The sequence below is a fragment of the Microchirus variegatus genome (assembly GCF_963457635.1).
Source record: "Microchirus variegatus genome assembly, chromosome: 6".
In the NCBI taxonomy this organism is placed as follows: Eukaryota; Metazoa; Chordata; class Actinopteri; order Pleuronectiformes; family Soleidae; genus Microchirus; species Microchirus variegatus.
Genome location: NC_139807.1, coordinates 4,862,351 through 4,885,772, shown reverse-complemented (window position 1 = coordinate 4,885,772; position 23,422 = coordinate 4,862,351). Strand labels below are relative to the sequence as shown.

Sequence of the window (23,422 nt, the reverse complement as noted above, 5' to 3'; positions counted from 1 at the left end):
TGTTGGAGCAGGGAAACTTGAGTACCCAAGGACCAGGATCAGGGAACACTGTTCTACACTGTTTTCTTGTATATTCTAATACAGTATATACTCTATTACTCTAAGGAGCCATATACGATATACCTTGATTTTCTACATGTAAAAAAAAAGTCTTCTATATCCTCCAATAATCCAATCCTGCAGATTTTTAATTTCCAAGTATTTAAATGAGTGCCCTCTAAAGGGGACCCTAAATGCATTTGCACCAAAAATGCTGTGTGTGTTTCTAATGGGATCAAACCTGTGTGTAACTTGTCATTGGACACATACCCACACGGGCACAGTAGATGGATTTATGTGACATGACATCTTACCATTGTTAACATGAAAGACAAATTGTTGTCATGGCAATTTTGGAAACTTTTGCCATTGCACAACCATTCAATAGTTTTCAATCCCTGGAGCCTATAGCAGTTATAGTGACTAAAAATAATCCCACCCAGCACTTTTTAGTTTGGACTCTCCCAGTGGAGCTGTGCACATATCTCAGTCTTTCTTACATTGTAACGCTCGGCTCTCAACGGTCCAAGACTCCACTCCACTGCTTCTGGCTAAAGTCCACTCTTCAATGTTGCTGATGTTACAGTATATTGTTCTCGTTCCATCATTTCTCACTCTCACACACACACAGAGAGAGAGCGATGGATTCATGGTCATTTTACGTTGAGCTTACAACAAGTTATTGATCAACACTCTCTTCTCTCTCTCTAGGGTTTCGCTTGTTTTACAAACCAATGCAAAAAAAAAATAAAAACAAACCCTCTTTGGTCAATGGTGTGATTGTTCTCACGTGAAGGATGAGCTGCAAACACAATAGCACGCTCCTGCAGTGATTTGTGTCTCTCACAGTCATTTCTCAAATCCCTTCTTTTTTTTCCCCTCCCCCTTCTTTCTTCTCTCAGGATATACAGCAAAATATATAGAATCGCAAAAGACATAGCAAGTATAGCCCATAACACATGATTCACTTCAGTCATTAATGAATTATAAGGCTCTGATGTCAAAACTATAAACCAACATTTACAAAGTAAGTTAGAGTGAAGTATAGGCTGTATCTGTGAGTGACAATTGACTGTTTTTCTATTTCCATTTAGGCGTTTTTAAACAGTTCTACAGTGTCTGTATCAGTGTTTTGGATTAACAAAGCTTAATTTTGCATACATTTCCATTTCATCTTGAATAAACAAAGGGTTTTATCTTTCATAAACATTCTTTGTGCAATGGCTTCTTGGGGGTGACAGTGATTATTTGCAAAAATGGCAAATTGGAAACACTGGCATTGATTAGCTGACACATCCTGGGATATACAGTACATATCACTGCAGCTTCAGCCTTTGTTTAAGTGAACTCATCCCTTACAAACATGTGGGAGTATCTGCCTCTCCATCAGCCTAACTGCACTTGTTCCCACACCTTAGTTGACATCAACTTAAAAAAGGACATTTCTAGGGCTTTCCAGGACCAATTCCCTCAAATTCAAGGACTGAATGTGCCAACACAGTTTAAGATGGGAGGGCGACTTGCTTTGCCTATGAAGTCCACTTTTTATTGATTTTGCAGCACTCTCTGCATCTGGACAAGTGATTGTCCTTGGGGATCTTGGGCAAAGTCTAAGTCTAAAAGTCAGACTTTGTAATTTCATTTGCCCACTCTTAATGTTACACAATCATTGTTCTGCACGGAATCTCACGTCAACGGCGGAGAGAGACAGTGGACAGTTTCCACAACACCGCTATAGAAATTACTACAAGCAATGCAGGACATGCAAAGGTACGGGACGTCGTAACAAACAAGAGAGATGTTTACCTATGGGCCTTGAATTTTGTTTTTCCAATTCACTTTCAAGGATTTTAAGGACCCATTGGTACCCTGTATCGTGCACGGTGCTTAGATTGAAACGGGTGTAGTACAGACCCAAATGCACAATACGGTTGGTAACAGTCTTTATTAGAACCACAGCAGAGGAAGTGGCAAAGCTTATTTGAGCTGGGGAACAGCAGGCAGGCAGGTACATTTTTACAGTAGATGCAGAGAGTTGAACCAAACGGGAGGCTCAGCAGACAGTCCAGGGAACAGGCAGACAGAAACCAGGAGACACTGAGGCAGAACACTGTGGTCAGGGACAGAAGGCTGAGGTGAGATCCAGGGTTGAGGCAGGCAGGTCGAGAACAGACAGGTACAGCGATTGACAGTCAGTCCGGAAATAAACCCTGGAGAGTCTCGCCACGAGGGCTAGGAACAATCTGGCAAAGTGTGGAGCTGGTGTATACTGTATAAGGAGGAGGGCCTGAATACAGGAGATGAGGAGCAGCTGTGACATAAATACTGACTACATTGATGTCTTGGAGAGGTTGAAGGCAGAAAAAACACTTGTTTATACCACGTTAAAAGATGTAATCTTTCAGTCATCTGTCTGAAAACATGCAGAGAGTGCACTCCTAAATATGGAAGCCTTTATCGACTAACTATAGCGTTTTAGATTTGTATTGTTTTGAGGTTAATGTACTGCACTCACTCAATCTATTGTTCCAAGTCGCCAGAAACCTACAAAGCTGCACTGTGTGATTCTTTGCCTGAATAATTCCGTTATTATTAAGATGCTCTTTGCTGACATTTAATGAGCCTGACCTTTTACTTTCCCTTATATTCCGTTAATTTGAGCATTCGTGCGGGGCTGGCTGCTGAGAACGCGTTGCTGAAATTTTCGGCTGTCACTCCACTTTTAACAAGGGCTGCTATTCGGCTTTTTAAAGTTCAAAGTTGAATCAAAGATTAAACACGCGTTCAGCCAAAAATGCCACATCACATCTGCTCAAGAAAAAAAAAAAAAAAAAAAAAGATTGAGTATATATATCCGGTTTTGCTTTCACAGACATTTTGATTCCCTTATTAACACATGACTCCGAGCTAAGCAATTTGAGTCTTCAACATTCATTACTTATACTGTAGATGGAGTTTCTGGAGGTAGTTATTCATAATCCTGCGCCCCAAACTCCAGCGCTAGCTGTAGGCTCTTTGGCTACAAGACAAGAAACACTGTTCTAACAAACATGTCAGGATGTCGCTGTCAGCAGATCAATCATAGGAAACCACTATATGTGCAAATAATGTGGAGGAGCTAGTCAGTTGTTGATTACTGTTCCACCCCACCTGGCCTTTAAACAACAACTCTCACTCAGCCATTTATTTTAATTAAAGCCTGTGTATACATGACCAGTGGTTCAAGAACAAAAAAGCGTGTAGTAATTTTCTGCAAACGTGGACGCATTAGCCATGGTTTCCTCGTTTCAGTTGTTGCTGTTTTTAATTTTCTCGCTTCGGCAGCATCCTGCTTTTTCGACAAATGTTGTTAGTTATACGCGTTAATCCAAAACCATTATGTAAAATGGTATAATAAGGGTTAGCCCTGACATTCCGTGGCATTTCTTTTAAATGCTCACCTTCATTCTTCCAGTGCTTAACTGTGTTGTGTTAAAATGTATGGATTTTTATGGTAAATAGACTTTGGGGAGGCAAAACTATGCATCCACAAGTCTATGTCTGGGACAGTATCCGTGGAGATTAAAAGTACAGTAAAATGTACTGCTTCCTCTTGTCCTCAAATTCAAAAATTGAGAATTATATCCAATTAGATAGAATCCATTCCATGGAGTGCAAACACATTCTGATAATTGCTTTTTCATTTGGGGGACCGGCAATCAGAAAAGCGCATCCTTTCACAGTGTGGAAGTTCCCTGGTTTCCTTCAAAGAAGCACTGAGGGATATCAAAACCATTAGACATCCGTGCATGAACATAGCAACTTTTTCTTTTGCCATTAGCGTAATGAGGACAGAACTAACTCTCTGCACCTGTTGAAACACATCACTCTAATTTCCCACTTATCAAATTGCCCTTGACAGTCACTTGAGCTCAGAGAAGTGCTCTCAGGGTGAGAGGTTGAATACAGACTGAGAGACGATCAGCACAGCCTTACAATACAGCATGGACTCATTCCAATAATAGGCCAGTGTTTTATCAACTTTCATCTAACCCACAGCATTCTTTATACAGGTGTACAATGAGATGACATTTTTTGGTTATCAATGACCTGTTAAGCCCTTGTCTTCAGGGCTTGTCTTCAAGGGCTTAACCCGAGAACACCATTGCCAGGTGGTTTTCACCTGAGCAAATACATTTGTGATTCATCAAGCTTTTCTTTCATTTTTTTAGACATGACACAGTTAGACATGACACAGTTTAAAATAAAAGAACACTACTCAAATTTGTCATGTTTTGATATATTTTGAAGTACTTTTTATTGGGTGTATTTATTATCTCGGGTAAAAATCACCCAGCATTAGTGATGGTGGTTTGAATTTCAGCAATAGTGTTCTAGGGTTAAAGGTAATGCCTCATGGCTACTCAAGCCCCCCTATGATCAATACTAGGCTTATAGAGAAACTGGTCTATAATTTAACACCACTGATATTCCTGCACACTAGTGCTGAACCATTTTGAATAAATATCTGATAGCGGATTGCGGGAATGGTCATTTTTATGTCATTAATCTCATTTTCATTCGAAAAAGCACATTATAAATGATTACTGTGTGATATTTTTGCAGATCTGTGAGAGACAAAGAAGTTCCATTCAGTCTGTGGAAAAAGATGTGTATAGGTCAAGGACAATAATTAATCTAAAAGGATATTTTGGCACACATTTTGGCTTTAACAAATATTGCGCCTCCTGCAATTTGAAAATTGCAGTAGGCCTTATTGCGAATTCGATGACATTTCAGCCCTGCTACACAACATATAGGTCACAACTTCCAACAGTTAAAGTACCGGTGGGTAACATTTAGGATAATGTATTGCCGCGAAATGAATATACTACCATAAGTATGTTTGTGTAAATAATTTTTGGCTTTATGAAGGCGATCATCTTGCACTTCCATGGCCTGGAAGCCACAGTATGCTTCTCCTGGAGCTCCGCCCACATAAATCCCATGCATAAACCAACCAAATTCTTACACACTGGACCATTAAATTCCTGTAACTGAGGCTTCCAACACCCACAGAGCCCAAAAATGTACGCCACCAGAAAGCATACCTTTGTGACAACGTGCACAAAGACACACCTCAACACCACAACAACAATAACATTTATGTGTGTAAAACAAAATAAACTGAAGTTTATATAAGTGAAGCGTAGGCAGATGACCAGGAATCCTTCCACTGGATTTAACATGTCATGGGAGATACCTGCAGGGCCACACATGCATATTCTATGTGGCTAAAACAGAGGATGGATTTGAAATTACGAGTGAATTTTGCACACAGTTCATTATTAACTTATGAGCTCCATGGGCACAGTAATGTCTGTCATTATGCAGGTGAATACAGTCGCAAAAAAGACAGTAATGTTCTTTTTCCTCCACATCATTACAGTTAGACATTACAGTCATGACGTCAATTAAGTAAGACGGTACGACACATTTTGTTAACTTACTTAAGAGTAAAGAATAAGGCGTGTTTTAAATCACTTAATTAAAATACGAAAAACCAACAATTTTATTTTTCAAAATGCTTGATAATAATCCTTTAAAAGCCAGGCACTAAATAATGCATCGGTAAAAGATTATCCAGCTGCATTTGTTCAGTTCTGTACTCATGGAAGTCTCCAATGCACAGGCGTGACGGATGACCAGCGTCCACGTTCATCATAACAGAGTAACACCGTGTGGCTCATTAATGTTTCATTCCTGGACGTTCAGGATCTATGCCACAAATATTTCATCGGGCTTCAAAGACACCGTTTATTAGTTTGTTGTAATTTATTGATGCTTTTGCGCCGTCATGGGATTTGTCGGGAGACAAATGTAGAGAACCATGTATACAGCCACATGTGTGCAGTATATTAAACCAGTTCTATTGTGTGTGTGTGTGTTCAGGGAAGTGAAAAGAATGGTCCGTATACATAATAAATGTAAAACATATTGGACTCGTTCTTCCATTGCTTCAGCAACTGTCATTATTTTTTACGCAGCTCAGCTAAAAGAAGAAAAGGGTCCGCTTGGAGGATTTACTGTACTTTATACAGTAGCAGTTCCTGTAGGAACTGTTTTGTTTACAGACTTGCCGTCACTTCCATTCTTATCTTTGAACTAGTTCTCTAAAAGTGTTATCTTTGATCTTTTGTTTTAAAGCCCAATTAATTCAGTCATGAGCCAAAGCTAATGGTGGAGTCCACACACACACACACAGACACACACACACACACACACACGTCTTAAGCTGTATTGATGCAAGCCGTGGGTTTAATGATTTAGATTAATCCACGCTAACCCAGATTAGATCACAACTCATGCGTACTTATTTGTAATGCAATCTTAAATCTTGTGGGAGTAAAGCTTGACATCTCCAGAGTGTATTGAGTCGACATGACCATTAGAGGCTTGTGCCACAGTCAAACTACCACTCGTGAGTAATCTGTAGTACTTTAACATATTCTAGTTTGTGTAAAATACACTGTATTAACCTCCTCCTGCTATGTTGGGTGTCTGATCACCAATAATTTCAATATTTGCTGTCAAAATGCTTGTGAATCAACGCATACCGTAACAGACAAATGGGTGAACTACTACTTTTACTATTACCGTTTTTATTATTCTCATCCGTTCCTCATCCACGACTTGTACTTTTCTGAGGTTTGGTGGGTGCGACACCCACTGGACGAGATGATGAAAATGATGATTGGTTGTAATGGTATCATTCTGAAATACACCTGCTACACAACTGTTCCTGGTCCCATTCTCTCCTCTATCTTCTTCCCTTCTTTATCTATCCTCGTCTCTGTTTACGACAACCCCTTCCCTCCTTCCCTAATTTGAGTCTTGGTTCTATCAGAGATTTCTTCTTGTTAAAAGGGATTTTTTCTTCTCCCCATTGTTGCCAAGTGCTTGCTTATTGTGTGAACATGTTGGGCTCTCCATAATAATTGTGAGGTCTTGACTTTAGTATCTAAAGAACCTTGATTGCATGTATGTTATTGGCAATATGCAAATAAAGGTTTAAGGTGTATTATTATGTAATAAATCTAAAGCAACTTGCCATAAAATCCTCCTATTATGTCATAGAGACATGGGAATATAACATACTGAACTCACCAACAACAACAGTACAGCCACAATATTTGCATCAAAAAAATCTTTTGGTGACCGCAAATCATGTTTTGGCATGTGGCGCCACCTACAGCCATCTACCAATCATTGCCGTCAGTAGAGTCTCAGCTACTTAGCAACCACGGGTTGCCAGTTACATCTGAGCTACAGTGGCGGAGAAAACGAAAAACCTAAAAAGACCTCGGTATTTTGAATTTGAGTGTAGTAACCGTTTTTGGTCACATTCTTACATATGGCGACTTTAATTTAATTGATTCGAACACCGGGATGTAATAATGTAATTTAAGCTCTGTTTTGCTCTGATATTGTCAGACATCTGCCCAAATATTGCAACCAAAACACCATCTATTGCCATGTGACTTTAAGAAGACACCTGCATTTGAAAAATAATAATATGGGCTTTACTAGATATAGGTAGATATAGAACAGGAAATGTGAATGTCATATGTGGTAACAAGGCAATATATGGTAACCTTTCTACATGGCTGGCCACGTGATAGCTTGGGAAGAGTGACCTTTGTGTTTAGTCATTTTTCCCCTGTTTAATGTGCAAATGCATATTCTTGGCTGAAACATACAGATATCATTAACATATAAACCAATGATGACTCAACCAAGGTCTTTTAATCTATTCCCGCTTTTCTAACTGGCCACATGTCTTTATTGTTGTAAGAAAAAGTAAGTTTTGAGCATCTACACTATATGTCCTGGTGGCACTGCCTAAAGCTAAATCAAATAAACAATAAGGCTTCCGATAGTGCCGGTTTAAATGGCAATCTCTCAGAAAAACCTGAGGTGCTGACCTTTCCCCTCCAAGAGAGATGAATCTCCCACAGAGCAGCCTCAGACTCAGCCAATCCTCCAGATATCTCTCCAATCCTTTCTGTATTCAGGCCGGCTTTGCAGCGTCTGAGATCTGATATCAGCGTGGATCGCCTCCTGTCAGTCTGTGTGAAACAGAGTTAGCAGGACTGCACCCACTACAAAAGGCTGCTTTCTTAAGATGCGACTGCAGTTTCCTCACTAGATGTGTTGATTGTTGATAGATGATTGTTTCGTCATGACTCTGCGGACCGAACTGCGGCAAATCATTTTTCCAATTTGTACAGCAAATCCACACTTATACGTCCTCTTAGAATTTGTGCATTCATTTCTTGCGGTTTTTATTTGAAGCTATCGCCGCTGATTTATGCACGTGCGCCGCTCACTTTACGCTATCTGTGAAATATGCAGGGGTATAAACACCATGATCAAAGCAGGGTAATAAAAATCAGTGTCTCGTGTGTGTGTGTGTGTGTGTGCGCGCACATGTTCATTTTCATCATATAAGATGATGTTAGGCCCCCGCATCCCGCTTACACTTCTGTGGTATGTGAGGCCACAGGGAAATCTCTGCAGCTGGATTCTTTTACAGAAGTTGACTACAGCCGAACGGCGCACTGTAAACATGTAATTAGCAGTCTGCTTTGCCGCGATAATTAATGTCTTCCATTTGCTAGTTGCACATATATGAATATGGATAGAGGTGTCAGCGACCATCAGTCTCTATTTAAATCAAATCTGCAGATAGCGTAGGCTCATTACCACTTAACCATAATCATTTTCTTCCTAAATTACTTTAAGCAGCTTATTTAATGGTGTTTTCCCAACTATATACTGTATGTCATCTGCTGTTGGTAAGTCTACTCTGCTCCCTTATGGTTTTGCTACTTGACCCCCAGGTAAAATAACATTATACCACTGTGTATCCTGTATCCATGGAGTGGGTCAATGTTAAGCCTGATCCACTCGTGTCTTGTACCAAAGAGTAAAAGCTACTGGGGTTTGTCAATCTATAGCTACATGCAGTGAAGTAAGGATTCAGCCCTGGAGGATGAGGTAAAGCACATTGACATCGAGAAAAAAAAACAAAAAAAAAAACATTCCCACAAAAACACAATTGCACTATCCACACACAGGCGCTCCTCACTGCACTCTACATGACCCATATTTTGGACATGACAGCGAAGAGGAAGGGAACCGTAGGCGTAGCCGTGGGCCAGTTTCGCCTGATCAAACTGCTGGCTGGAACCAGCAGCATCATGACAAAGCCACCATGGAGCTCAGTCTACCATGGAATTTCTGAATTACATCGGTAAAAAGGAGGCAGCCTAACAATGCATTATGAAATGTCAGCTCCTCATTTCACTTCCTGCTTATGTAGAAATTCACTTTGTTTGTTGTGGGCAGAAGTTTGCGTTCTATGGACATCTATGAATGTTTTGCTACATCCTTGTGCACAAACAGATGTGTAATGGAAAATGATCTAAACTTAACTTATAGACAGAAAAAGGTGGACATCATGCCAGTAAATATGTTTTTTGTAATGGCGTGTTTTCAGATCTACTACTGTAAGTATGAAGACCTTATGATGAGATTGTTGATGTGTGATGGTGAATAAAACAGGATGTTGAACTGCGTTTTTATCTGTCCATGTGTATGGCACCAGTCAAAACACTTCATATGACAATGCTGACAGTTAGAGCCATTCATGCACTCAAACACAACACAGCTGTCGGTTAACAGGAAATGTCCTCACGGTCTCTTTCTTTCATAGATCTGAATCTCCCACAGGTGAGACACAGACACTGGCTCCGTGAGGTTTCCTCTGAGGCTTAAGTCCAAGAGACAACTCAGGCACTGCTTCGTTTTCTTCAGGCTGACGTCTTATTCACAAAAGCCTCTTGGGCTGACGGGACGACCATTGCGTGTCTTGCAGTTTTCCCAACGAACAAAGGCATGTGGCTACGGTAATCATTTAGCCTGTTAAGGTAAACCAAGTTCAGACAAGTTCTGTGAACTAATCTTGTTGGACATACGCTGATGTGCTTACTCCCGGTCTTTCTATCGGGTGGATTTAATTACTCTCTTGTATATAAGAGAGGTAAATCCTTCCTGAAAGTGGTACTGGCCGACGTAACACCTCAGACATGTATTACAAAGATTAAAGATGTTCCCTAAAGTGTTACCGGATTAATTAGTCGTGCAAATGTCAACAGAATAATTGTGTCCATGATATGTTCATCAAGGACCCACATATTGATTGAGAGTCACAGGATTTGACACGCTACATATTTTAAAGATGTGGGCGTCTTACAAGTGGACAAAGTTGATGGAGTCTCCGTGGTCAGGCGCTTTGGTGAATAGATTTTGAGACTCGCATTATCGCTATTCAACACAATCAGACCGATGTGTCTCCTGGTCTGTTACAGGTGGACTGAAAGCTCTGAACCTAATGTGGCCATCAACACAAAATGAGTCTCATCAAAATCCCAATGAAATCACTTCTTTTGATCATCAGCCTGGATCTCAAAGTTGTGTCCTCCAAAGAGCTATAATACAGTCACATAAACGCTTCTTGGCTGCAATATCTGTACCCTGTGATGATGTAACTTACTATTCAACCTCATTAAGAGGATGACTTTGAAATTTAGCCTGCTCAGACTGACATTACGAGTTCCACCGAGCAAGGGCTGAGGTTGAAATGTACAGCCTGATGACCACGAGAGCTTTTTTCATTGGTAAACAGCAGCAGTTTTCTGTCCTAAAGTTTGCACATAGCAGTAACAACACATTTAAAAAACACTGCCATGCCCAGATGATACACTGCACTAGAGCTGAAACGATTAATCGATGAATCGATTATTAATCGATTACTAAATTACTAAAACTAAACTATTTTGATCATCGATAATCGGTTTGAAGCTTTTTTCATGATTAAAACAAGATTTATGATTGTTTTAGCTTCTTAAATGTGAATATTTTCTTGGTTTCTTTGCTCCACATAACAAAGAAATCATTCATTTCCAGCTTTGACAAACACTGATCAACGTTTTTTTAACATTTTATGGACCAAACGATTCATCGATTAATCGAAAAAATAATCGACAGATAAATCGATTGCAAAAATAATCGTGAGTTGCAGCTCTACACTGCACGGTAATCTAAGTACATGAAATCATATCGTTTCGGTCTCAACATAGATGGGTACAAGGGCAAGTGACACAATGGTGCCACGACAACACCAATCTTTGCAATTGCATGCACAACAGTCTGTCTTTAAATTGCTTTAATGGATTATGGTATAAGGCAGGGGTCAGGAACGTATGGCTCAGGAGCCAGGTGTGGCTCTTTTGATGATTGCATCTGGCTCGCAGATTTCGGCTTTTCAGATAAAACATAAAATATTAAATATTATCACTTGTTTTAATCCATCCATCGATTTTCCACTGCTCATGTCCTGTTCAGGGCTGCAGTTGGCTGCAGGAGCAATTGTCCATTATTTTAATTGGATGATAATAGCCTACGTTGGCTGTTGCTGGGTAAACAGGTAAACGCCCCCTTTTGAATCAGTCTGCTCGGTCATTAGCTCAAAGCTAACCCTTCGACGAAGAAGATGGAGAAAAGAAAAAAATATGATGAGTATCGTACATTTCAGGATGAATGGACTGAAGAATTCGCCTTTGTGGAGATAGCAGGTTCTGCAGTGTGCCTAATTTGCAATGACAAAATTGCATCGATGAAACGGTCGAATGTAAAGCGGCACTTCGACACACGCCATGCTACCTTTGCATCGAAATACCCTGTGGGAGATAGCAAGAAGAAAGCGTGCCAAGAGCTACTGAGCATGGTGCAAGCTTATTATACTCACATTTAGTTGAATTCAGTCTTAAAATATATTATATGTCTCTCACTGAAATACATTTCCAAATATTTTGCTTTCATGGCTCTCTGAGTCAATAAGGTTCCCGACCCCTGGTATAAGGTATCATAGATAGATAGATCGCCCCCTGGTGGCTAATTGATATTCTCTTACTTCCTGAGAATACGTCCAGTGTATGTTTGAGCCTAAAACACAAGTAATACAATGGTTATCGGCCAAGTCACCCAACATGAGTTTGTTATTTAAAGAAAGAACACGGCCAGGCAAGTGACTGAATCAAGAAAGGGTTCACTGTTTAATTAAAGGCTCCTAAAGACTCACATACTGTGTGATAAATATGTCTCAGACTATAGTTTCAAGACTGACACTTGACATTTAGCGCATGAGCCATGCTGGTGATATTTACATGTTTATTATCCCCTCTCATCCAATTAATCATTAGATAAATTTGACGTGGCCCAATTTATTTTACTTGTGCGTTCAGAGCAGTCATTACAGGGAAATACAAAAAAACGAAGCACATTTCACACAATAAATAAGTAAATACATTTTAAAAATGGCAGGAGATAATTATTATAATCTATTCTCCCATGCAGTAACTTCCTCTCAGCAGCTTGTACTCTCTGTAACTGAGCAAGTTCTCTGGCTCCTCTGGTTTAGTTTAACAGCTGTATTTTTAATGAGATACATTTAAATGGTGTCTCTTCCAAAAACTAGGATTACATGCAGTATCTCCTCCTCAGCTTTAGGAATCCACGAAGTGCACCGACTCCGTGCTGCTTCGGCGACAGCTCGTAAAAAAAAATAACAAGCGTGTGAGGAGCTGGACTCGAAACTCTGACGTCTAAATAAAGTTTACTTAAAAGTAGTGCTTCTGGTTGTTAAAGGGAAACTGCAATATTTTTTTGCAGGAGTATCCAAGAGACTGCCAAAAACTGCACCCTCTCAAAACCAACATCTATGAAGAGCTGTGCACACATACAACAAACATATCCTTGAGCTTAGAAACAACACATGATGAAACTCAAGCTGTTGTGTTCGGCTTTTTTGTTTCAGCTATTGTCACTGGCTGTGTCTTTTTTTGTGTGCAGCACACGGTGATATCATCGCAGATAAATACTGCACTTCACCTGTCAAGGACGACTACTCATCTCGCTAATGTGCAGAGAAAAGTGTCTGGCAGTGATTCGGAGGTCAGAAGGAAAAGGGATTTGCGGAAGTACATCATGTGTGGTGTTTTATCATTGTGTCACCTACAGGCCACTTCCAGCAAACAAACCGCTTACGTCACAAAGTGTCACATAATGGATATCCGCGGTGTGTTCAGCTGTCATGTATGGGAACTTGAATATCAATATATTTCTTTGTGTTAAAACAAAGGAAGCTCCTTCACTTTCGATTGCACAGCTGCACTGTGCCAAACACAAACTCTTTTCTTTCTTTCTTCCTGTGCCAATGTGTGTAAATTGTTTTTTTTTTTTTTTTTTCCTGTAGTCAGAATAAAGCAGAAATTCATTCAGTGTGCAGAAGAATTACACAGGGTTCTGCTTCTGTGTCCCAACACGGACCACTCTCATTTTATGCCGCTGAAGAGGAGAGACCCTCTCACACTGCCAGAGTGTTATCTGACGAACACAGATGTAATTCCCCCTCAACGAGCCCCTCGACCCCTTTTTACCACTCGCCAAATTCTGCTTCGCTGGTCATGTGTGACCTTAGCTGTGGTGAAAAGCGAGGAAAAGGGACATTTTGGTTTTGTTGTTTTGTGTCTGTGTGTATGAATGAGTTTCTGTTTGCCATCAGGGGGGCACAGTGGTATCTATGTAGGCAGTGAGCTGTGGTATACAGATGCCGCGCATGCTCCAAAGTGCGCATCGCATATCGCGGAGGCTGGTATACTCGTGCATCAGGGTCCTGTAGTATCCTACTTCAACATCGGGTGGCGATACAAGTCAGGACGCAGGGAACAGGACGCATTCCGACCAAAGAAGAAGAGAACAATGCTACGGCTTCCTCGGACACGTCTGTTTTACACGTCAAGCAGGTGAATTGGGGTGTCAGCCGGTTCGATGGTTGCCAGGTAGAGGCTCGGATGACATCTTTGGCGACTACTTCTTCTGTTGTCCAAATGTATTGTCTGCTTGGTGAGTGGGGCTTAATACTCCACCTACTGGTGGGGTGGTGGTTTTCAGGTTTTCAGGTTTTTCCGCATTGGGATGTATACCAGGGCCAAACATAAAATCACTACAATCTCCTTTAAAGTTTGCCACAATTTTTTACATTTTATTAAAAGTCCAAACATATCACACTGTAATGAGCTAATTCGATGTTCTTACTTTCACTTTCACTAGACCTGAGTCTCAATTTCAAATAGCTCCACTATCGAACTTTTACACACAGGTACCACAAACCAAAATGAGATTCACTACCCTCCACCGCTGCTGCACTGTTTAGCTGACAAATTACACGGCTTTGTAATCACTGATTGATTACAGCGCGGTCAAACCCAAATGCTTGACTTAATGCAATTTTGATTCCATTACAAAGCAGATCTTCAATTTGACTCTGACACTGCCCACTGTTTTCTTTTTGTCTGCCATTGATTGCGGGGCCCGGTTTTTGTAGGCCAGCGGGGGATATTACCTTCGTCCTGAAAGTGAAGTTTAATCAGCATTGGCTGTACGGACAGACATAATGACATGATGGAGGGTTTTATAATGGGCCCCCACTTCATGCTCTTAATTGCAGAGAACATAATGACCCACAGTGGTCAACCTTTAGAGTCAAAGTGCTGCTCCAGTCAATAAGTGACCGTTTTAATCTGTCAGGGGGCAGAGAGGAGGAGGAAGAGTGGAGGGATCCACTGTAAGTGCATTACCTCAAAACCATGTCACATACACACTTTATTACCTGGAAACTGACAGTGAAGCAACCTGAACCTTACTGAACTACACATCATCTATCTGTCTGGAATCTGTGTTTTAGCCAGATCAGATATTTCTTTTAAAGATATTTTTCTTTCCTGTGAAGTAAAGATGATTAACGGGACATAATAAGTCTGAAAGGCAGAGAGTGGGGGCAGACTCCCAAAAAAAATGCCACAAGCCAAAGTCAAGTCCGTTGCAGGAGGCCACAGCCTCAGCGGCGCCAGACTAGAAGCTTTCATTTCTCAAAATTCTGTCTGCCATAGTACCTACATCACTCTACATCTCTTTCCCCCTTTTTTGTTGTCGGTGCTGCTTTAAGTCTACTGGCAAAGGTGAAGTAACTAGTTTATTGTGACATCTAGAGGAGAGGCTGGAATTTACAACAACAAACTGCTCCTCTGCTCACCCCCTCCCTTCCCTGAGCGCTACAGAATCCTCAGCCGGTCAAATGTCAAATATTCGTCGTCTTTCTCCGTGTCAGCAGATGAGGTTCTGTCCAGCAGAAAACAAGCGAGGTCGGCATCAGTGCGTAACCCTCTGTCCCTCATCGGCGCTCTCCAATTCGGGAATGCAACACCGACGCGTTCCCTCGTGTTTTCTGCCGTCTTTTGTCGCGGTCGCGTTTTCCCAGCGCCGCGTTTCCTTTTCTTTGCGGGCGTACGGTCAGGTACCGGTGTTCCTTTATCCGCTGTAAAATACGTGTGGTCCTCCATTCTAAACGCGTAAAAAAAGATCCGCTCTCAGCCTCGTCTCGGCGCTCTCTGCAGCTGACCAGTACTTTTCCACTCTGCTTATACCTCAGACTTCCTGCTCCGTCAGTGGAAGCGGGGCTTCCGCAACAAGTAAAGCGACGCTCGATTTGTTCTCTCGGAAGTTTGTCCTTACAGGCTCCGGTAGAAACATGGCGTCTCGCTGCTAACAGTGGCTATGCAACCGCGGCCCGCGACCATGTTATTTTACATGACTTGTTGAAACACTACGAAAATGAAACAAAAACTATTATACAGCGACTAGACAATGCAGGAGCACATAATATGTATAAAAAAGTGGATTTTGGGTCATATAAACCCATAAATACTACGCAGTGTCCCTTTAAGGCTATAAAGCCCTACATATACCTCAATGTTTTCTTTCACCCGCCTGGCACAAAGTATGTGTAAGAGGTCAGTGATTGTGCAGGAAGCACAAGAAAAACAGATTCGAATGTATATTATGCCTGAGCGGTTTTGGTGGTTCCCTCTATGACTAATGGACAATGTTGCATTTTAAAGCTCTTCCAGCTTAAGCATTAGCCAGTGACATATCTGCAGGGACTCAAAGTTTACCCTGAGCTGATGCGCATCAGTTACACTTCATGATGCATTTATTATTCAGCGGCTCGTGGGTTTTGATTTCAGCTGGCAGCAGAGGCATATCACACACACACACACACACACACACACACACACGTGGTGTGGAAATGGAGTAACGAGGGATGGGAAGTGTGTCACCGATGGTGGCGTTTTAAAGCCACGGTGAGATGCTGACTAATAGAAAGGGTCATAGAGGTAATTGACACGTTTTAAGATGCCGACTCCCTCGGGTGAGAACCTTTATCCCTGAGCAATTGGCTCTCAGTGTAAATCACCGTCTAAAGGAGATCGTAATGCTCATTTCCTGTCACCAAAACACGGAAAGGTCACAATGCGGTTTGATTGACGTGGGCAGAAAAAAAAGACATCAGTCACATCTCTCAGCTCAGGGCGTCAGGAGAACACTTAAGGTGCTGTCTGAGACCATCAGGGCGCTGTCACCTGGCCCATATATCAAAAACACAGATGTGATGTCAACAGAAGAAATGGGTAGCACTGTTTCAGACATCACTTTCTTGTCAGGGACTTTAAATGAAACTCTGTGACTGACGTGTGTGCTCAAAAGCACTTTCTGTTTTTTATTATTATTATTATTAAAATTCTCAACCAGGACAAAGTTTGTCCTGCAAACTTAGTCATAAGACAAAATTAAAGAGAAAAACAAGTACAAATCCTTCCATTCCTCTGAGAACTCGCAGCATTGTTTTTTGAAGTTATATTTAACAAGCTACAATTAAATCCTCGGCGTACCCTCGCGGGAGTGTCAGGCTTTGCAAAAGTATAAGCTCTGTTCATCTTTTGATTTTTTTTTTTATTTCTTTTCCTCTGTATCTCATGTCTTCATATGTCATTCTTAAATACACCGCGACTGTTTGTGGCGGCACAGGCTGTGGCGAGCAAAACCGTCTGTTCCGCTCTTGTCTCTTGCTTGGCTCGTTTTTTTTTAGTCATTAACTCACATAATCATCCCATCTGTCCTCCTCCTTCTTCTCGCGACTTCCTTTTCGTCAGCACTCCTCGCTGCTCCAATCTGTGCGTCGGACAAAAAAAAACGTGCGAGGGTTTCCTGTGTTTCTAGAGAGGAGACGAGAATGTCCCAAACGTCTCTGTGATCTCAAGGTGAAATGGCTGCTGCCGTATGTGTGCTTTTATTTACTTAAAGGTCACATAGAGTGGTCCTGTTGCACATTATATGTTAGTTATGGAGGTCTACTTACATATATTAACTTGTTTTTATGGTCAAAAACCTCCTAGTTGCTGTAAACGAGCCGATCGGAATCCTCTTTTCTGACGCTTTTCGTCAGCCGTGATGTTTCAGAGTGAACTTTCACCCCCAGAAGACAGAGTCTTGTGATTGGCCAGTACTGTTCAGTACACCAGCTCTCAGAAGCGCAGCTCCCCCCTCTGGAACGGTGGATGCACTGCTACTCATTATAAAAACATTGTTTTAACAATGTAGAAATTTAGAAATAGCTTCTTCACGACTCTCCGCCGCAGTCCCTTTTATGACTTTGACCCGGAGTCAGACCCAGAGTCAGAAGACACTGTCGCTCGTGAAACACCTCCACAACAGACGTTATTCTTCTTCTGCGGTTCAATGTACGCAACCGGATGTGCCCGGACTAGTGCCCAGAGCAGGAGGATCTGCTGTTCAGGGGAACCGATGTTTACGTAACTATTACGTGATTTTCAGAGATCTCGTTGAGCCCCGAGATTACAATAAAACACAGCGTTCTCAGCAGTGGCTGAACTGTTTGTTTCGAACCTTCAGGGCTTCGTAAACAAGGTAACGACGCGGATACACACCAAAAAAACAGCGTTAATAGGAACTTCTGGTCGAGTTCCGCTTTAACTTTTCATTTATGTAAATTCTTCATCATCCCTTCATTTCATGAATGCATTTCTCCATTTTAAAAGTACGCTTATGTTTACCTTGTGTGGAAAAACAAGAGTTCAAAGGTGGGATTGGTATTGTGGGTCTAAGTTTTTTACATGCACAACTACATTTATTCCCATTGCCTTGTGGGTTGTGAAAATGTTTAAAAAAAAGACAAGGAAGGTACAACGTTGTAATTGAGGTCCTCTTCCCCTCGACTGTTTACCTGCCTCCAGATATTACTTTGCTCTTGCAGATTCTTCTGCGTCAGACGGGACAATTACCAGACATTTCATTAAAACTATTACTCACAGATTGCATATGCATTCAAGAACTGAGCTTTGTGACGTTTGAGTCTGTGCGCTCCTTCCCGAGAACAGGTGTTTTTCCAACATAGTTCCTATCACATCGTCTCCTCGCCGTGCACTTTACAGAAAACTATTCAAGTTTAAAGTGCTGCTTACGAAATGGGTTTCCATTAGTCTCGTTTTTATGCAAATTTTACCATCTGCATAATCACGCGACTGCATTAATCTGCATTCTGTGGTGATCTGGACTTTTGCGCCACCTACTGCTTATCTTGACACAGCCAAAACCTTTATCTTCTTGGCCATATATCAATTCATATAGTTACTACCAAAATGTGCAAGTTTAATATATAGATATAAAGATGAAACTGCTAAAAATAAGAGTTTTTGACTTTGTGTTTTTTCCTATTGTGAGTTATTTTGGTTATTCTTTCAAATGTGGGGGTGATGGAAGTTTAGGTTTAATTTTATTCTAAACAAGTGAATACTCACTATGCAGACTAGAGTTGAAACGATTAATCGATGAATCGATTATTAATCGATTACTAAGTTAATCGTCAACTATTTTGATAATCGCTAATACGTTTGAAGCTTTTTTCATGATTAAAACAAGATTTCTGATTGTTTTAGCTCCGTAAACGTGAATTTTTTTGCTTCTTTCCTCCACATAACACGAAATCATTGAAACTGAATCATTTTGGTTTGTGGGCAAAACAAGACATTCGAGAACATCATCATTTCCAGGTTTGACAAACATTGATCAACGTTTTTTTTACATTTTATGACATTTTATGAACTAAACGATTCATCGATTCATCGAGAAAATAATCGACAGATTAATCGATTACCAAAGTAATCGTTAGTTGCAGCTCTAATGCAGACAAAGCCACATGTTGGGAGGTATATGTGGGATTTTAGGGTTTATTCAAATAGAAAAAGTCAGGTTTATCCACAGTCGGCCAATTTACTTTGCTATCAGTAAATGCTCAGATGTGTTGTAATTCAGGAACATGTTTTATTCTGAGGAAGAAAATAGAAGCGGATGATGGAGCACAGCCCAAAAAAAAGAAGCTATAAAACGTCTATGACTCTCAGAAATGAGAGGCTTTCATTAACGTTTTTACTCACTTTAGAAAAACAACTCCACACTCTAACTGCTAAGAAGTTACTAAGGCGTCAACTTCAGCCTCCTCGTGCGCACCTGTCATCGTTTAAGGAGAAATGTTCTGCAGCTTTATATCTCCCATTAAAAGTTGCAACTGTTTTACCCAGCAGTGGTGAAAATGAAATGAGGAGTTGGGTTGTGCAGTGAAAAACAAAGCTCTACGTCTGAGCTCAAGGACAGTCGTCCTCAGAGAACTCATTTGGTACAAAAAAAACGTTATCACCCCACTGCTCTTCACACTGACCGGAGCCCCACTCGCAGACTGTGTCCACGTCTCTCCCACTTTACACTCGCTGACTTGCAATGTTTAAACAACAGCGCTTTCACTGAGGAGGTGTCGGGGGGGGGGGGGAGCTGAATTTGGGAGCTAAATTGCCTACATGTTATGATGTAATGCCTGATAACCTCCATTTTTGTTTAAAAAAAACCCCCCCAAGGACTAACTAGAACCAAATGTTCTCTCATACCCAAAGATTTACTACTTTATGTACTCAGTGAAAGAGATTTAAAACTAGAATTGTTGATACCGACTATTGTGAAAACATTATATCATGATGATTTTTGGCCATATCGTCCAGCCCAAGCGCCCTTCATCCAAAGCCTTGATTCCTTATGATGGAATTTGACATTTAAAGTAGCAGAGAGGCCTACATCAGCAACAAGTCACCCATGTACCCTGAAACATACTGTATTAATGACATATAACATATTTAAGAGAGAGAAAGAAAAAGCCTGTGAGATGCTTCAGTTCTGCTGTTGAGGATAACGTTCAGACCACAGTGTTCCAAAGGTTTTTGAGAGGAATTCAGTATGAGTTCATAACAGTTATGACTGACACGTTTGGTCCAATTTTCACCAAGTCATACTGACGCTACAGAGCAAAATGAAAGGACAAGATGGAATTTAATTTTTTCTTCCGCTGAAAGAATTCTTTCAAAAAAAAAAATCAGGGAAATAACTGAGCCAAACGTTCAGGCAACCAGACGGATCCATGGGCTTCGTTTCGAGCCGACATTCAAGGCCAACAGACCTGAAGTGTTGCAAAAGTACAAGACATGACACAACTCTGTCTCTCTCTCTCTCTCGCTCACAGATCTCTTAACCCCAGAGCCATCACCGACTCACACTATGATATGAAATTTGTTATTTATTACAGCCTCCACTCTTTTTTTGTTGTTGTCCTCATGACAGCCATCCACTCTGAGCCCTATCATTCCAATCCAGCTTGTAGACTTCTTTTACATGACAATCTGTTTCCACCACATCTTTTACCCCCCTCTCCATTCCCCCCCCATCTCATCTTCTCTCTCCTATCCGAACCATTTCTCTCCATCTCCCCGTCTCTCTCCCAGCACTATACTAATCTCCCCGTCACCTCCAGCTCAACGAATCCCCCTCGCGTTTCTCTTCATCCCAGTTTGTTTCATTTTGCACCTTCACCCGCTGAGCCTACACTCCTCCCTATGAGGTTCCGCCTGTCTTTTTAAACCTGACCTCATATGCCTCCTCCCTTATTTTTTTTATTTTTTTTTTGCAACCTCCCCTTCCCCACCGTACATGGCGAGCAGAGAGACTGATGGGAGGAGAACATACAGTGTCATTTCCTCAGAGGAGTTTCAGTCAGCTGACCAGGAGCAGCTCCCTTTGGACATGGGTTCACACACAGCCACAGCTCACTTCTGCACTAGGATTATGCAGATTTTAATTCCCCCCTAACCCCCCTATTTTTTTTTTTTTTTTTTTTTTTACTCAAACCTGAGGTTGGCAAGGCATGAAATAAGGAAAGTGTTCTGTGCACATAAAAAAAAAGTTTTAGCCACCATCAATAGGGGGCAAGAAGGGAGGATAAGTGGGATTAGGAAGGAGTGGAGAAAAGGAAGATGCAAAGCAAGAGACAGACACAGAAAGAAGAAGGTGTTCTGGTTTAGTCTGTACCCAGATACACTGAACACTCACTGTAAGCTATACTTTATACTTTGAGTCCACTCTGCACATGGGCCAAGCATGTCCAAGTCTATTTATAGGGAAATTAAACCAAATACTTAGTGGGCATGCCATCCTGGTTTCAGTTTCATTAAGCAATGAACAGGGTTGTTTTCCTCACTGAGCTCCTGCTGCTAAAATGTTAATCTCTATCCATAAATATCATATCGTTCACACGTCTCCAAAAAGCCACAATAAATCTTGCAAAACCATGTATGAATTCCACAGGTAGTTTTTCCGAGCAGGGTGTGTATGTATGTATGTATGTGTGTATGTATGTATGGTAATGGTTCATTTGTGCCAGCGCCAATTGGACGATGCATGCGTTGTAGTTGGAGTGCAAAGATGACAGATCAGTTTTTCTGTGCGCAAAAAGAACTCCGCTTTCCTCAGCAGCGTAAAGGAAGGAACGCGCACGTTTCCTTTTTTTTTTTTTTTTTTTTTTTTAACAGGGGATTCAGCAGAGAGCAACCTTAAATCTCTCCCTTTGCGCCAACATCAACACGTTTTGCGCGCAAAATGCATCCACGCACCAAGTTTAAAGTCTCCAAAATGACAGGTGCGGTGTGAAGATGCAGCGCGCAAAAAAGTTCATGTGAAGCAGTTGATGAGAGGAAAACAACAACTTGCACAAACAACAACAACAACAGCAACACTAATACACGTTGGTGCGCCTCACCTGATAAAGCCTCCTTGGAAAAAGCAAAAAGACAAGACATAGAGAATCCGAATGACCTGTGGGGGCATCCTCTGGCTCAAAATCAATCCTCTCTTTTTGCGGGAGAAATAAAAAGAAGAAGAAGAAGAAAAAAAAAAGAAAAAACAGTGTTGGCAATCAGCAAATCCACAGAGCAGCGCGTGGGAGTGTGTTAGAAGAGGAAGGCATCGTCTCTCTCTCTCTCTCTCTCAGGGATCCACGCTCGTCTTTGGGCAAACTTCTCCACCCACCTCAACCAGAGCGACGCACATGCACATCCACACACTCACACACTAACTGCTCCGCTCTCTGACCAGAGACCACTGTGCTCTCACTGTGCGCTGCTGCTGCTGCTGCTGCTGCTTCTGATGATGCTGCTGCTGCTTATGCTGCTGCTGCTGCTGCTTATGCTGCTGCTGCTGTGTTGCACAGGAGTGTCAGGTTGCATGTTTTTCCTTTGAGAAAGTGTTTTCGCCTGCTGTTGTACACTCCATACCTCCAAACACACACACTTAATCCCCCCCCCCCCCCAAAAAAAGAAATATAAATAAATAAATAAATAGAAAAAAAAAAAGGGGTGAGGATTTAAAGGCACAGAGGCGTTTGTTTTTGATGGGTTCCTCTCATATAATGAGCCTTAATTGGCTGGAAGGGGAAAAATATGGTTGAGATGAATGAGTTAAATTGCAAGTGTTGAACACACCCTGTGGTTGATGACCAAGAACATGTCTGGGGGGAGGAGGTTCAGTATATGTAATAGACTCCATGTAAAACAAAAAATGGACTAACGGTGATCCAGGAGTATTCGGAATTGTGTTATTCCAACTCGGAAAGTCGGAGGAACCTCACAATCCCCAACATCGGATTGCTCGGTGGCTGCCACTCGCTAAAACACTGCTACTTTTGCTGTTTATTACACTTCTGTCATACTTTTACGTTTTGCAGTAAATCAGTCATGCACTGAGTACTGTTACATTTACATCCATTGTCATTTCAATAAAACAATATAATCTATTTGTTTTGTGGCCATTCCTATAGAATAAATACTTGTGAGGGGTTAGGGTTTGTTTTTGTGAAAAACTGTGAAAAAATAATAGTAGTTTTTTGAAATTATTATTTTATTTACCCTGTTTTTAACCAGTTAAAAGACACATTGAGATCTCATTTACAACCGTGGCCCGGCCAAGAGGTGACAGTACGTATAGCACACGT

General features: G+C 41.3%; 1 protein-coding gene across 1 annotated transcript in view; it reads right to left on the bottom strand.

Moving 5' to 3' along the window:
• The window catches only part of glra4a (glycine receptor, alpha 4a), a 42,798-nt gene extending 20,263 nt beyond the window's left edge, over positions 1-22,535 (bottom strand). Inside the window, exon 1 of the mRNA XM_083891514.1 lies at positions 22,193-22,535. Within this exon, the coding sequence (XP_083747640.1) occupies positions 22,193-22,260 (68 nt within the window). The 5' untranslated portion in view covers positions 22,261-22,535. The remainder of the gene's footprint in view (positions 1-22,192) is intronic.
• Positions 22,536-23,422: the final 887 nt, after the last annotated feature.